Source organism: Cervus canadensis, chromosome X (assembly GCF_019320065.1).
Source record: "Cervus canadensis isolate Bull #8, Minnesota chromosome X, ASM1932006v1, whole genome shotgun sequence".
NCBI classification, from domain to species: Eukaryota; Metazoa; Chordata; class Mammalia; order Artiodactyla; family Cervidae; genus Cervus; species Cervus canadensis.
The window spans coordinates 129,355,935-129,371,895 of NC_057419.1; the positions used below are offsets into that span (position 1 = coordinate 129,355,935).

Consider the following 15,961-nt stretch of genomic DNA (forward strand, 5'->3'; position numbering starts at 1 on the left):
TTCATCAGTAGGGAGAGGAAGAGAAGGGGTGACTCCTTGGGTGTAAGGGTCTCCTTTCTCCCCTTTTCCTCTTGGAGGGTCTGTCCCCAGCAGTTGAGCAATTCTATCCCTGCAGGCACAGTGAAGCAGTTACAGTTGTAACTGCGTGGGTGAGTGGGGGTTTACTATTTCTCCCACCCACTTTGCCTGGAGCTTGGTTGCCTCTTCCTCTGGGCCCTAGGAGAGCCTGTGGTCCGAATGGCCAATTACCCCACACTTAGGCTCTCCCAAAGCTGTACCAGCCACTCAATTGCACTTGGTTTGAGAGGTTGACATGGGTGGGCCTTCACTTCTCATCCCCTTGACTTCAGCGCAGGTCATCCGGAGCTCTGGGAGGAATGCCAAGAGACTCCATCATGTTTGTGCGTAAGTTTTTCAGTAATCAAATGTTATGTGAAATAAGTTGGCCATCAGCCAAAGATGGGAAAGATCTGGCAGGGCTAATATTGGATGTGATGGCATTTGATCTTGATGTCGATCACCACAGCTGCTGTTTTGTATCCCTCTCCTAATAGAACTTCATCATAACCATGGGTCGACTTTTGGCATTTGAAGAATTAACAGCCTAGATGTGGACTTTCAGGCCCCTGATAAGTAATCTGTGAAGCATGTATTTTCATCTCATAGGCTTCAGAGCTGGACAGTGGGAGTGAGTCTTGTCACTACTGAGTGAGCCTAGCTGACCACCTGTCCCCCAGATGTAGAAGTGGCTTTGTTTTTTCTACTTGTCCTTGAGGGTGCAGTTATTCTCCTCCACGAAATGATCTGAGGAGTGCCAGGGATGGAGACAAAAAAATAAAAGAGTCCCACAAAAAGGAATGGCCTTAGTTAGAAAACATAACTTTAGACCATTAGAGTAAAATATGCAATTCAGTCGTGGTTCAGACCCTCAACATGAATGAACTCCCCATAAGGGCTATACAAAAATAAGAAAAGGCAATTAGCAAGTGTTTGAGTGTTCCAGTTGGCATGAAAACTGCCATTATTATGGTATTTGTACAGTCATTAAGGTTTGGAGGTACGTCACTGAAAATATGCAGGTATGCCTTACTGCACCGTATAGTGAAAATTATATGCTGTGATCATGTTTGTAAATCTGGGATTATTTAAGGTCTCAGCCAAGAGTTGGACAGGACTGAGCACAGCACGGCAGCAAGGTCTAAAGAGAGATTCTTAAAGAATGTCAGGGAACTGCTATTCCTCAGATGTGTTTGGTTGGAGTGTGACAGTTTCCAAAACACTTCTTGGTTCTCAAGAGGTGTTGCAGGCAGCAGTTACAGAAGCAGTGGGAGGAACAAAGGGTCAGGCAGACCTGGGTCCTTGTCATGGCTCCGCCACTTATCCTGTGTGGACTCAGGTAAGTCCCTTATCCTCTGGAGTTTCTTTGTCTCCCTCTGTTCCTTGAGGCTACTTGCTGCTGCTAAGTCACTTCAGTCATGTCCGACTCTGTGCGACCCCAAAGACATCAGCCCACCAGGCTCCCCCATCCCTGGGATTCTCCAGGCAAGAACACTGGAGTGGGTTGCCATTTCCTTCTCCAATGCATGAAAGTGAAAAGTGAAAGTGAAGTCGCCCAGTTGTGTCCGTCCCAGAGTCCTAGTAAGGACCCAAATTACTAACACAGGAAAGTGTTTGAGAAGTATAGTGAGTGGTTCCTGCGGAGATAATTCATTCATTCATTTCATGTACATCATTGAACTCTCTTTGTGCTGTGATTAGCACAGTAGAGGTGACTAAGACACGGTTCCCACACTTGAGACTAAAGATCCAGGCACAGATACACTTCAAGGGAATAAAAGAACTTGCCACATAGCTGTGTGGTCCCTGCGCTTAGGCTCAAACTGTACCAAGCACAGCAGGGCTGCAGAGGAAATGGACAGACCCAACCCACTGCCCACAGCTGGGAAGCAGGCATCTTTCCAGCGCCGTTACCTCCCTCCCAATTCTGCCCTGGCTCTTATTCTCTACGTCAGAACAAACCTGACAAGAGCTGGTCAGCTCCCTCACAGAATTTCCACTGGGTGTCACACAGCTCAGTTCCCCCCACCCCCAAGGGATGGCCCCACATTCTGGTCTGGGCAGAGAAAAAAAAAAAGCATAATTACAGCCAGCTGCTCACAAAACAAGCAGAGGGATAAAAGAAGAAGAGGGGGAGAAATACTCTTGCAGATAGATCAGAACAACACACTAACGAACCTAATTACCTGCCAAGCCACATCCAGCCATTAAGGATCCATATTCTGTAATAGAATTTCCTGCTATGGAAATACTCACCCACGCACAGGATGTTGAAGCAGAAGCCCTGGCTGACTGACTTATTCACCAGCTGGTCGGGCAAGCTGTCAAACCCCACATGTCCAGCCAGGGGGACCGTTCGGCAACCTTCACCCTAATTTGGAAAGGGAGGAAGGGGAGAAAATGAGGACGTGCTTACAGGCAACCTGGGTCTCACTTTCCCATCCCAGTGCCCTCTGTGCTAGGAAGGAACACACACTCGGGGAGTCAGGCTCATCTCCCCTTAGCTAGTTCCTGATCCAAAGCAAAATGACCCATTAGCTTACAAATCATGGATGCTTGGGTTCCGGCATCCTTGAGGCTCCATAATGAATGTCAATACAGTTCACAAGCAGCCAACTATAGAGGGGGCTTGTACGGGGTTGGGGGTGGGGTAAGAGGATGAGAACACTGGGGCCGGAGGTTCCCATTCTTGGGTTAACTCTCCTGTTGGAGACGATATTATGTTATAGGTGATTGGGAGACTCAATACGCTAACACACATGTAACGAGCTTAGGACAAAGCCTGGAATACATATAAGTGTTCAGCAAACATGACAAAGAAACTTCACAAAAGCAATTACTGGGATTTCCCTGGTGGTCCCCCATTAAAGAACCCACCTTCCAATGTAGTCATTGCAGGTTTGCTCCTTGGACGGGGAACTAAGATTCCACATGCCAAGGGGTGACTAAGCACAAGTACCACAATTAGAGAAAGCCCACACTCAGCAACCAAGACCCAGGGCAGCCAAAAAAAAAAAAATTAATAAAATTTTAAAAAGCAATTACTCCTCTCTCTAGGGCACTTTGGGGGATCTAACCAAGGTGGCACAACCTCAGGCAGGTCTGAGCGGGAGTCCCACATTCGACCTCCTGACCTCAGACAAATTTACTCAACTTCTCGAAATCTCCGCATCTGTAAAACCAGGCAGTAGCAGTTACTACCTCGTAGGACTGGTGTGAGGACTGGATAGGATAAAGCTCTTCAAGCCCTGAGCACGGGGCCTAGCGTGTGATAAATACTCCAGCGACTGTAGCTGCAGCTCTGACTGCACTGTGACGTCCTCCTCCCCCTCAGACCCTCAAACAATAGGCGATGCCATGGAACACTTTGCGACAGTCCAGCTACACAGCTGCCCTCGGCCTGCCCCAGGTTCCCTGGTCTCCATCGGGGTCAGGTAAGCCATTCGCAGCCCTGGAAAGCAGGGAGCCTTTGCTCTGCCTGCAGGTCCCAAGGGTTCTCATTGTTAGCAGTTCTACAAAACAGGGAGAACTTCACACTAAGGAAGGCTTCCAAGGAGCCAGGGGGCAGGACCGAAGGGGCTGCTTGTACTCAAGAAGCCGGCTAAGTGCTGGCGGCCCCAAGAGAGGGGTGCAGAGAGGAAAGGGGAAGCAGGAGACAGATGAGCTAGACAGTAGGGGTGGGCTACACAGGGAGTCAGACTTTCTGTTGGGTGTTCTGTTCTATACCCAGAAAGGTGCCAAGAGCAATCCAAAATGGACACAGAAGGTGCCAGGAGTCCTGTCCCAGCATCACCAGCTGTGCTAGCAGGCACCTCTCAGGCTGGACGGGCCCAGCTTTTCGACTCAGAACATCAGGGTAAATTTTTGCACTGAAACAGACAGACTGCTTTGGCGGGGGAGCCCCTCAGCAGCTGGCATTGCACCACTGGTTCCCAGACAGCCCTCCCCCCAGCGTGGGATCCAACTCCCATCAGTGCCACCAGGTCATTGAAGAGACAGGACGAGTGCCCGTGACTGCCATCTGGCAAGATGGTTACCCTCAAACATCCCATCCCACACACTCCCAGCAGAGTATTCTCAACAGACAACCATATGCCATCACTTGGTCCTGGCTGGTAGATTCTGGACCCCAGAGGGGTATCTGAAGACAGCTGAGTTTCATGAGTGGCCCGCATCACTTAGGGTTTGTTCTACATCTGCCCCTCTTTGCCTTCCCTCACCCCTTTCTCCTTCTTTTTATCAAAACAATCAAAGAGAGATATAAGTTTCCCACCATTCACTCTTGGTCCTCAAGGCTGCAGGGGAGACAGAAACCTAAGAGCCCATCTGCTTTCTTGATGGAGCCTCCTACTTAGCAGATCAGAAATTGGAATGGACTCAAGAGTCGAGGTTTCCTGAGCCCTATTTTATCGCCCCTGGCTGCCTCTTCCTGTCTCCAAATTCGGCACCATGAAACTTCCAACTGCTCCAAGGCCTCTGGTCCAAGTGCCAAAAGGTGAGGAAAGGGAATTTTCAAACTGAAGATAGTGAATGGCAGTGGGGAGGACTCCATATCTTATTCTTAAAGATTTAGTTCATTGCCAAAACCTCACCAAACACCCCTCAAATGGCCACAGTTATCTCCCACCTAGCCCAGTGCTGTGAGTGCCTGAAATAGCTGAAGAAAGCATATGGCCTTTCTTCCCCAGGCAATGGGGTTTGAAAGGGGCATTCTGAGTGTTTTGAGCAGGAAGGACCATGACACAAGTGGTGTTTTCAAAACATCATTCCAGCTGCTGGGCACTTGATCAGTGGGAGGAGAGAGAGGGCAGGGGCAGGAAGACATATTAGGGGGTGACTCCAATAACGCTGAACTGGCAGAATGACAAGCAGGCACTGTGACAATAAATGCTGGCTGAAATGAACTGATCTGACTTGGGACTCAGGAGGGAGGAACAAATTTGAGAGCCATCCTAGAGGAAGAATGAGACTCAGTGAGTGTTGGGGCAGAGACAGTAAAGGAACAATCAAAGCTGTCAGGCTGCAAGGTCCTAGGCTTGGGAGCTTGGATTGATGACACCAAGGGCAGAAAGTGGGAAGCCAGGAAAGGGTGCTTTAGTGGAAAAGTCTAAGATTCTCATTTCAGCTATTACTTTTAAATTACATTTATCAGATTTTTATAAGAGTAATCAATGTTCACTGTAGAAATTTTAAAACATATGGAAAATTATAAAGAAGAAAATAAAAATCACTCATAATATCACTCTCCAGAGATAATCGTCACTAATATTTATGTGTTGCCCTACAGTCTATATACTTCTTTCTCTATCTCTTTTTTATTTTTTTTTTACAAAATGGGATAATTCTGTATATATATTCCTTTTCATCACCTGGCTTGACAGATAATCTGACACTTAATATAGTATGGATGCTCTCTTGATTAATTAAGCATATTCTAAAACAACACATTTTTGGTCATGTAGCATTCCATTGTAAGAATTTACCACGTTTTTTCAACCCATCTTCCACTGCTAGACCTTTAGCCTGTTTCCAAGTTTGCAACCATTTTAAGTAATAATTCATGTTCTTACACGTTTGCATAGTCTCTGATTATTTCCTTAAGCTAAATTCCTAGAATTAAACCCTGCTGGGTCCAAGGGCACACACACTGGAAAGACTTCGGTACACATTGAGAAATCATTCAACAGAGAATATTACAAATGTCTATTTTCAACACCAGTGTGTGAGCGTGTCTGTTTACACATACTTAGACTAGCACTGCGCTTCTGAGGTTTTTTAACCATCATGAATTTTGTCACTGGAAAATGGCATCATGTCACTTAATTTGCATTTTATTAGTGAGAGTGAATTTTTTTTATTGTTCGACTGTGTATGTGATTGTGTCTATGTATATGTGAGTTACCTATCCATGTCTCTGCCGATTTTGTTAAAATGGGTGCTTGCCTTTCTCTTTTGGATTTGTAAAAGCATTTTCTATATTAAAGAAAGTGAGATAGTTTTGATTTTATGGTGACATATCTATCCAGAAGAAGTCCAGTATGTATTTAGCAATATGGAATTGCATGCTCAGGGAGAATTCAGGACTGAGACAAATTTAGGAGTGAGAAGTATGAAACTGGATGTGTTCTTCAAGAGACAGAACAGGGAGAAAAGAACTAAACATTGAATATAAGAAATGCCCACAAAAAAAAGAAAGAAATGCCCACAAGTAAGGAATGGGAAGATGAAGAGAATTCTTCCAAGAGGGAGGGAAATGATCAGGAAAGTAAGAGATGACCCAATAGTTTTCTATCACCAGAGGCCAAGGTTGAAGTCAGGAAGAATTACAAAGAAACAACCATTGGTCTGGATTTGGTGAAGGCCACTGGTAACTTTTAGAATCCTTTTTTACCTGGTGTCCAGTACTAGGAACTAGGGAACATGGGATCTGAACAATGTGTCTTTCTTGCTAACCAAGATTTAAGCAGTAAATTGTACGTCTCAGTCCTTGTAGCTGAGAAAGCTTCAAAAATGAATTTGTAAATGCAGTTCCTGCTTTAGGAAATCCTGTCTGGCGAGCACCATTCACTCCTGCTTTGATGAATCTTAGAAGATGTCAAGGTCACCATTATGAATATCAGCCCCATTGTTCAGAGGTAAATATATAGAGGTGAAAAGGACAGGATTTGGGCTGAGTGGACATTGACCCTATGACAGCCCCCAGAAGTTCCCCCCGCCCCACCCCATTCCTCTCTAAACCTCTGGTAGTTTATCTCTCTCCTATTTCTCCTTAAGGTGGTCTGATTAATTGAGGGCCTGATTGCTTTGATTGCAGTTCATTGAATGTTCCCTGGATTACAAAGTGCACAAGAGGAGATGGAACTGGCAACCTGGCCCAGCACATGTCACTAAACTCTTACCATCTTGAGTATCAGGTGGTGCCACGTCTGAGGCTTTAAACTGAGATGCTAGAAAGGACAGAGCCACCAAAATGCTAAATGGCTCATCTCCCATGACCCTGCAACCTTCCCTGAGAATTTACTCTACAGAAACTCACATGCCTATACAAAGATCCATGTACAGTACAAGGAACTTCATTACAGCATTATTTATAATACTGAAAACCTAGGGGGAAAAAACCTAAATGGCCGACAATGGGAAAATAGTTAACTAAATTATGGTAAGTGCACATTCTGGAATATTCTGCAGCCATTAAGAAGCATGCAGTAGGTCTAGAAATAGAATTACAGATCTAGAAATAAACTTTTGGTTACCAGGGAATAAGGAGGGGCAGAGATAAATGGGGAGATTGGGATTGACATACACACTACTATATATATTAATAAAATAGGTAACTAACGAGGACCTACTGTATAGCACAGGGAACGCCACTCAATACTCTGCCATAACCTATATGAGAAATAAATCTAAAAGAGTAGATATATGTATAACAGAGTCACTTTGCTATACACCTGAAATTAATACAACATTGTAATTCAACTATGGTGGTGGTGGTTTAGTCATTAAGTCTTGTCCGACTCTTGAGACCCCCTGGACCGGAGCCCGCCAGACTCTCCTGTCTGTGGAATTCTCCAGGCAAGAATACTGGAGCAGGTTGCCATTTCTGTCTCCAGGGAATCCTCCCTATCCAGGGATTGAACCCACGTCTCCTGCATTGGCAGGCATCGCCGGTAGATCCTTTACTGCCGAGCCACAAGGGGAGCCCAAAGATCAAGAAATCAACTGTACTCCAGTACATAAAAAAGAATTTACTATAGGTACTGATGGGAATATCTGAGACACAGTAGAAAAATAGAAGCTGTAGAACAATAAGCACAGTGTGAGTTGACACATGCAAAAATCCCTACATGTGTGTATTGACACATACATGTATGTGAGTGCAGAGAAAGGCAACCAAAAAGACACCTCTTAAAAACCCAGAGCTCAAGCTACCTCAGGAGAGGGGACCGGAACTAGAGGCTTACTCAGGGGGTTAGTCAGTGTGCTTCTGCATTATTTGATTCTTTTATAGTATGAATGTATTCACACATTACCTGTGTAATTTAAAAACATCTTTAATACACGAAAAGAGAGTTCTCACTCAGCTTTGCAGCAGGGGTAATTAGGATGCAGAGTCTGAGAGGAGCTGAAAGGAAGGCAAAAATGAAAGCATGCTCCTGAGAATTGGGGGAGCCTCCACTCCCCTCCCCAATTGCGTTTCCTGTTTTCGCCTCATCTGCAGGCACCTGCGGTTTTGAAATACGTTATACCACATTTCATATCACAGGCAGAAACACCGCTCTCTTTCTCTTCCGCCTCCTCCCCTGAGGACACGCCAATTTCGTGTTTTAATTGAATATTTGAAGGTTCATGTTATGAAGAACGAGCGAAGGCGGTTCCAGCTGTGCATCAGTTTCCCCTTGCTGTGATTCTGAAAATAAAGAGTCCCGTAAGCACCCAAATGGGCCACCGCTGTCCCCCTCCCCGCTCCAACCTTTGTGGCATAGGAAAAGGAGGGTCCATCTGTCTCCATTTCAAACCGGGGTGGAAAAAAAACCTGGAGTGGCCAAGTTAGTAGCTGTCATTCTGAAGGATGAGACCAAAACAAAAAGTTTGGAACTCATGGCTGATCACTGGGCTTGCCCTTGACTTTCTTCCTCTGGCCTTGACATGGAGATGCTAGGAAAGGACAGAAACATGGAAATCAGAGTCTCTCTGGCAGCCTCATGTGTCACTTCGTGGTGGGCCTAATTTCTCACACCTTCCCTTTCGCTACATCGATCGCCAGCTCTGAATAGTGACCTCTGAGAGACCCTGAAAATCTTCAGGATGTTCAAACTCAATGAATAGTTCAGTGATGCATGATGGACTATTAAGCGGATGGTAAAAATCATATTCTAAGAATATTTAATAGCATAGGAACATGATCACCAAATACTGTTAGGTGAAAAAAACAAAACCTTGTGTATACAGGATCATCCCAATCATGGGGAAAATAAGTATATATGCATTTTTAAAAGCTTGGAAGAATATATACCAAAATGATGACAATGGTCGTTTTGGGGCTGGAGGGGCTGTAAGAGCTGGTGCTTTCCTCTGTTTTCCAAACTTTCTACAGTAGGCATATTTTAATTTTATAATCAGAATTACAATGTTATTTTTTAAAAAGCATCTATGATGATATTTTCCTAGGCAGGAAAGTAGCCTCAGATAGTTCAGCAAAATCTTTAGTTACAATGAAAAAGTTGCTTTATGTACAGATAATCAGATAATTCAGTTAAGTATTCAGCTTTCAGGCAGTTTTATTGTATATAAAATATTTGTTTTACCAATAATACAATAAAACCTTATTATTTTCCTTATTATAACATAGGTGCATGCATACTAAGTCATTTCAATCGTGTCCAACTCTGCGACTTTATGGACTGTAGCCCCCCAGGTTCCTCTCTCCATGGGGATTCTCCAGGCAAGAATACGGGAGTGGGTCGCCATGGCCTCCTCCAGGGGATTTTCCCGATGGGTTCTTTACCACTAGCACCATGTGGGAAGCCCCATAATATATATATATATATATATATATATATAACATTATTATGTAGCATGTTGTTGTTGTTTAGTCGCTAAGTTGTGTGTGACTCTTTACGACCCTATGGACTGTACCCAGCCAAGCTCCTCTGTCCATGGGGTCTTCCAGGCAAGAGCACTGGCGTTGGTTGCCTCTTCCTTCTCCAGGGAATCTTCCCAACCCAAGGATCAAACCCAAGTTTCCTGCATTGGCAGGCGGATTCTTCAGTGCTGAGCCATCAGGAAAGCCCTGTTATGCCTTATTATTATAAAGTATAATGGGGACTTCCCTGGTGGTCCAGTGGTTCAGTATCTGCCTCCCAGTGAATGCAGGGGACATGAGTTCAATCCCTGCTCTGGGAAGATCCCACATGCTGCGGAGCCACTAAGCCAGTGTGCCACAACTACTGAGCCCGAGCATCCTAGAGCCCATGCTCTGCAACAAGAGAAGCCACCGCCATGAGAAATCACCACAACTAGAGAATAACTGCTCACCGCAACTAGAGAAAACCCACAAAGCACAAAGTTGGTGAGGCCAAAAACAACAGCAACACCGAAAAGATTCACGTGAAGCAGGAGTCAAAGTCAAATCGCATAACCTGATGAAGCAATCACGTGGATGCTAGCCCTATTTGCTGCCTCCAGTGTTGTCAAGTGCTTGCATGCTAAGTCGCTTCAGTGGTGTCTGACTCTGTATGACCCTACGGAATGTGGCCTGCCAGGCTCCTCTGTCCATGGGATTCTCCAGGCAAGAATACTGGAGTGGGTTGCCGTGCCCTCCTCCAGGGAATCTTCCCAACCCAGGGATCGAACCTGTGTCTCTTGTTTCTTGCATTGGTAGGTGGGTTCTTTACCACTAGCAAGTGACACAAGAGACACAGGTTCGATCCCTGGGTCGGGAAGATTCCCTGGAGGAGGGCACGGCAACCCACTCCAGTATTCTTGATTGGAGAATCCCATGGACAAAGAAGCCTGGAGGGCTACAGTCCATAGGGTCGCAAAGAGTTGGATACAACTGATAGAGATAATCATGTTAATGACCTGCATTATTAGCCATAAGAAGCACAAAAGTACTGATAAGTTCCCAGAGGTTAAAAACAAAAATGAAAGCAAAAAACTCCAATATGCCTAACACATGAAATGTCAGGATTTCCCTGGCTCTGATTAAACTGGGATGAAGAAACTGACAGTAATAATGATGCCCTAACTGGTAGAGAGAAATGTGGGGGCCTTTTGGATGAGACATAAAGCCTGCAAAAGCCAGCAGCACACCTTGGGGGCCCCAGTGCCTTTCAGTAGGGGAGTAACTTAGGGGATCCTGGGGAGGCACACAGGAAACCATGTCCCCCGTGGAGACAGAAGGCCCAGTTGTGGCAAATCCAACTCTGGGTTTTAATACACCAGATCAATTCCAGAGTGGCTTTTCCTCCTGTAAAAGGATTCACAGCAGGATTCTATTAAATAGCTAGCTCTTCTAGTGCATTTAAAAGGGGATTCAATAGACAAAAATTCAGCTGTCATGTACTTTTATAGGAAGACAACAGCTATATAGACCTACACGGATAGACAGACAATATCTGAAGGGTCGTTGCTTTCCATTCCAGTTCCAGAGACCCTGCTGAGCTAAAAACCACTGGCTTGCTTTCTCTACAACAGTCTTTCCACCCAGCTCAAGGAGTCAAAGCAAGGAAAAGGTGGACTTAAATTCTGCCATCTCATTTGGAAGCAGAAGAAGTCAAGGACCTGAAAGAAATCAGGCCAGAGGACTAGGAAACACAAGAACTGTACGCTGTTAGAGCTGGAAACGCCCTTAAAGATCACTTCATCCAACCGGCTCCTTTTACAAAAGGGGAAACAGAGACTCGGAGGGAGGAAGTGACGTGTCCCCAGTTACACAGTGATTTAGAGGCAGAGACCGGTGAGGGGACCGTGACAAGCAGCCAGCCACTCTCAAATGGAAAGGCTGACTCAAGTGGCACAGAGATTTCTTTCTGCTGCTAGAATTCCAAGACACGGGGCTTGGGGCTGATGCTAGTCAGGAGGAGAAGGGTGGCGGAACAGGCTCATCAAGGCCAGTGCCCTTTTTCTGACTCCTCTCTCCCACCTCCAGCTCCCAGTTCCCTCTCTTCTGACTCAGGCCTGAGCCTCAGTTTGGCCTCTAAGAGCCCCAGGGCTACCGAAGCCAACAGGCCAGATTCTAGGTAAAAGATCTCCTCCACCTCAGGCCAGGGGTGACCCCTGCCCAGGGTGGGTCAACTTTCCCACAAAAGCCAGACAGCTTCACTTCCAATCAGGTCATTTAAAGAGTCTCCTAGGTGTTCTGGCCATTGTTATGTCCAATCTGTTAAAAAGAGAAGGAAAAAAAAAAAGGTTTACTCACAGGCCTCTGGATGAATGCCCAACTGTCCTCTGGGGAGCCTGAATTTGCCTCTGCCTCCATCTGGTCTCATTTAAAGGGGATCTGAAAAAACCCAGTTCCTGCCTCAGCGCCAGTGCTCAGAGCTGGGGCCTCTGCTGCAAAAGGAAACCGAACACGACCTCACACCTCATCAGGGCCGTGAAAGCAAGGCTCGGCCCCTGCTACCCCGGCGCTTTCCTAGGGGATCAGAGAAGGCCCTGGCTGGAGAAACCTGAGCCCTGGGTCCTGTCCCTGAGAAGGCCCGCGAATCCTTCCCGCAGTTCCCTTTATGTGAGTGGAAGGAATGACCCGACTCCGAGGCCAGTGGAGAGCATGCTGCGTAATTCAGCAGATGGCTGCCTCTAATGAGAAGACACTGCAGAAGCGGGAACGTTATTTCTCCCCCTCCCAAGCATGTGGCCTCCTTCCTCTGTGCAGGCAGCAGAGAAAACCCACGGTTTCAAATCCCAGCAGCAGAAGCCTCCTCCTGCCAAACCGAGGAGGAAGGGTCTGTGTTTCTAATTCATCCTGCGCCCCCCTCCCCCGCCAGTTGTTACTTAAAATAATCCATCATTACATGGCTGGTGGCTCCAAGATTTTTATTTAAAGCAATATGGGAAAGAAGAAAGAAAGCAAGCCCACACATTGCCATGACTGCGCTATCTGGGTTGGTTTAAGCTGAGAATCTCTTTTTAACATCAGAGCATCTCCCAAGCACCCAAGTATAGTCTTTCTTGACCTCTATGATTAAGTGTGCTGGGGGGAGGGGAAGATGCAGTGAACAGAGGGGTAGAAGGGACATGTCAGGATTTTTATTTCTTGGAATCATGATGACAAGGCCAGGGTGTTTTAAAAACTGAATTTGTGTCATCTGGTAGATGTTTCATTGCTTCATCCACTGACCAACAATAACACTTTGGACTAAGTCGTTTGGTCTCCCTGAACCCATAAAATGAAAAGAACAATAATACTCGTCCAGGAAGCTGTTGGGGAAAATGAAATCATACAGATGGAAGCATTTTGAGATCGTTGAAAGACACATGTTACACTCATCCACGGTATTCTTTTTCTTTCTTTCCTCGCTGGTTCTTTCTTGAATGTGGTTTTAATGTACACGTGACTGAAAAGCGCTCCTCAGTCGTTCATACTAACATGAAACCCCGGCTCTGATAATCCAGAAACCCAGGAAAAGCCCAGAAATCAGTCCCATTTAGTTCTGGAATACCTTTTTCCAGGGGACTTAGATTCCTAATTAGTTTTGCTCAGGCTAATGCTACAGGTTCTCTCCCTTACAGCACACAAAGGGAGGGGCCGTGCTGGGTAACAAAGCCAGCAATTAATAGAAAATTTACAGCAGAGACTCTACAAAGTAAATGTGCACATGACTGCAGATCAAAATCTCATTATACTATACAGACAAATTGCTTGGTTGTAATGCAGTTTTGTAATAAGAACGCCGCTGACACTCACATTTCCGGGTTTTAGGATATGAAGAGGGCTTATTCTGGCCTCTCATCTGGAAGCTCTGAGAGGGCTGTCGTGTGGGCCTTGCCCACCACTATATTCCCAGCACCTGGCACAGAGCCTGGCAGAGTCGGTGCCCAATAAACACATGCAGAAGGAATGAATGAAAATAAAAGTGTGTGAATTAACAAAGGAAATGTTCCCAGCCTGGGAGCAGACGTGAGATCCCCCATCTTCACACCTATCCTTCTGCTGGTTAAAGCCCTCAGCAAGCCTTTCCTGTCACCCACCCCCACCCCCCAACCCCGGCCAGGGCTGGATCAGGTTCCCTTGTAATGAATTATCCTAGCAGGCAGTAGCTCTCCTCTGCAGCACATCACAGGGATAATCATAGTTAATTGTGTCTGCCTCCACTACTAGATCGTAAACTCCCCGAGGGTAGGGGCCATGTGGCATTTGCAAGGAGGAGGACGGACATTGCCATTGCCCTACAAATTTTAACTCTGCAAAGTCTCAAACACACAGAAAAGTTGGAAAATAGTACCATGATCATCCACAGACCCTCGACTTAGATTCATGAAATTTTACTATTTGGGGCCATGCAAGTCTTCTTCAGTGCTGTATTTGCATATGTTGTATTTGCAGAGATATAGGTGAATGTTACAGTTTTCATCTCCCTGCTTGGGGTAGAATATGACTTTTAGTGGGAGGTGGTGGAGATGGCTGAGGCAAGGCACTGCAATGGGAATCAAGGTTAAGTGTCATTGATAGCAAGACCAGAGTGCAGCCACCTGTAGGTGGTACCCTGGCAGCATTGGGCCCGGCAAGCTCTTTCTTTAGGCAGAAAGACCATTATCTGGCTGCCACTGAAGGAAAGTATCATCGTCCACATTGTGGGATTGGTTCAAATCAGAATCAGTAAGCCCTACTTTCTATGGGCCAGCACTTATAGGCTGGACCCTAAAAAGCAACATTGAAAGAAACAACTCAGTGCAAAAGCCAGCAGCTGTGGCCTCTGGGGCCCACGCCATGCCTTCCTAGTTACCTTGGACAAGACATGGAACCTTGCAGAGTGTGTGTGTGTGTGTGTGTGTGTATACATACACATATCAGTTCAGTTCAGTCACTCAGTTGTGTCCGTCTCTTGTGACGCACTGTGTGTGTGTGTATACATACCAGTTTGGTTCAGTCGCTTAGTCATGTCCGACTCTTTGCGACCCCGTGGACTGCAGCACGCCAGGCTTCCCTGTCCGTCACCAACCCCCAGAGCTTGCTCAGACTCATGTCCATCAAGTTGGTGATGCCATCCAACCATCTCATCCTGTCATCCCTTTCTCCTGCCTTCAGTCTTTCCCAGCATCATGGTCTCTTCCAATGTGTCAGTTCTTCACATCAGGTGGCCAAAGTATTGGAGTTTCAGCTTCAGCATCAGTCCTTCCAATGAATATACAGGACTGATTTCCTTTACAATTGACTGGTTGGATCTCCTTTCAGTCCAAGGGACTCTCAAGAGTCTTCTCCAACACCACAGTTCAAAATCATCAATTCTTCAGCACTCAGCTTTCCTTAGAGTCCAACTTGTACATCCATACATGACTACTGGAAAACCCATAGCTTTGACTAGATGGACTAAAGTCAATAAAGACTTTAAGAAAATGGTCTACATAAAAATAAAAATAAACCCTTAAAATATATATTTGTGTGTGTATATATATATATATATATAGAGAGAGAGAGAGAGAGAGAGTCTAGTGGTTTTCCTGACTTTATTCAGACTTAAATTGAAGAAAGTATGGAAAACCACTAGACCATATATAAACATATATTTTTTAAGGGTTTTTTATGTAAACCATTTTCTTAAAGTCTTTACTGACTTTGTTACAATATTGCTTCTGTGTTTTTCTTTTTTATGTTTTGGTTTTTTGGCCAAGAGGCAGGCAGGATCTTAGCTCCCCAACCAGGGATCAAACCCACATCCCCTGCATCGGAAGATAAAGTGTTACCCACTGGACCACTAGGGAAGTCCCATTAGAGTATATATTAATAGTAGCCCAAGCCACATCACAGGCAGGGGCTGGAGATGGGAACATCCCAAGAATCTTCTGTAGTTCTCTAATTATTTCCCCATGTACACAATTAGTCTTTCCAACTAGACTAGAATAAGTGTAAAAGCCAGGAAGTACCTCTATTACGTTTTTTAGTATCCTTGACCAGGGCTAGCCATAGTGCTGGACACTTATTAGTCAATCAAATAAACCCTGTGGACACGCTAAAGAAACAGTTTTGTCACAAAGAATCTTTATGGTGTTCATTCAAATAGGGTGGGGTTGTGTTATGGAAGCAAAAGCTGAGCTTTCAAGTTGCATGTATGCACAAATAAGGGTCCTACCCAGGAACTCTAAGGTCTGTTTTTGTCACTAGTTGATGTTATCTTACAGGCCAGAGTGACCCTCAACTGACTCTGGAGAGGACAGCCCATCCCTCACACACACCAGAGCA

The 15,961-nt window shown here is 45.5% G+C and overlaps 1 protein-coding gene across 5 annotated transcripts in view; it reads right to left on the reverse strand.

The window, feature by feature from the left end:
- The window catches only part of SEPTIN6 (septin 6), a 75,307-nt gene extending 63,207 nt beyond the window's left edge, over positions 1–12,100 (reverse strand). For 3 of the 5 annotated variants that reach the window (XM_043458015.1, XM_043458016.1, XM_043458019.1), the window contains exons 1-2: positions 11,981–12,095; positions 2,314–2,428 (exon numbers count right to left, since the gene is read on the reverse strand). In XM_043458015.1, the coding sequence (XP_043313950.1) occupies positions 2,314–2,428; positions 11,981–12,040 (175 nt within the window). In that variant the 5' untranslated portion in view covers positions 12,041–12,095. Of the gene's footprint in view, positions 1–2,313; positions 2,429–11,980 lie in introns of all 5 variants that reach the window. The other 2 variants (XM_043458018.1, XM_043458014.1) reach the window with 2 other exon arrangements.
- Positions 12,101–15,961: the final 3,861 nt, after the last annotated feature.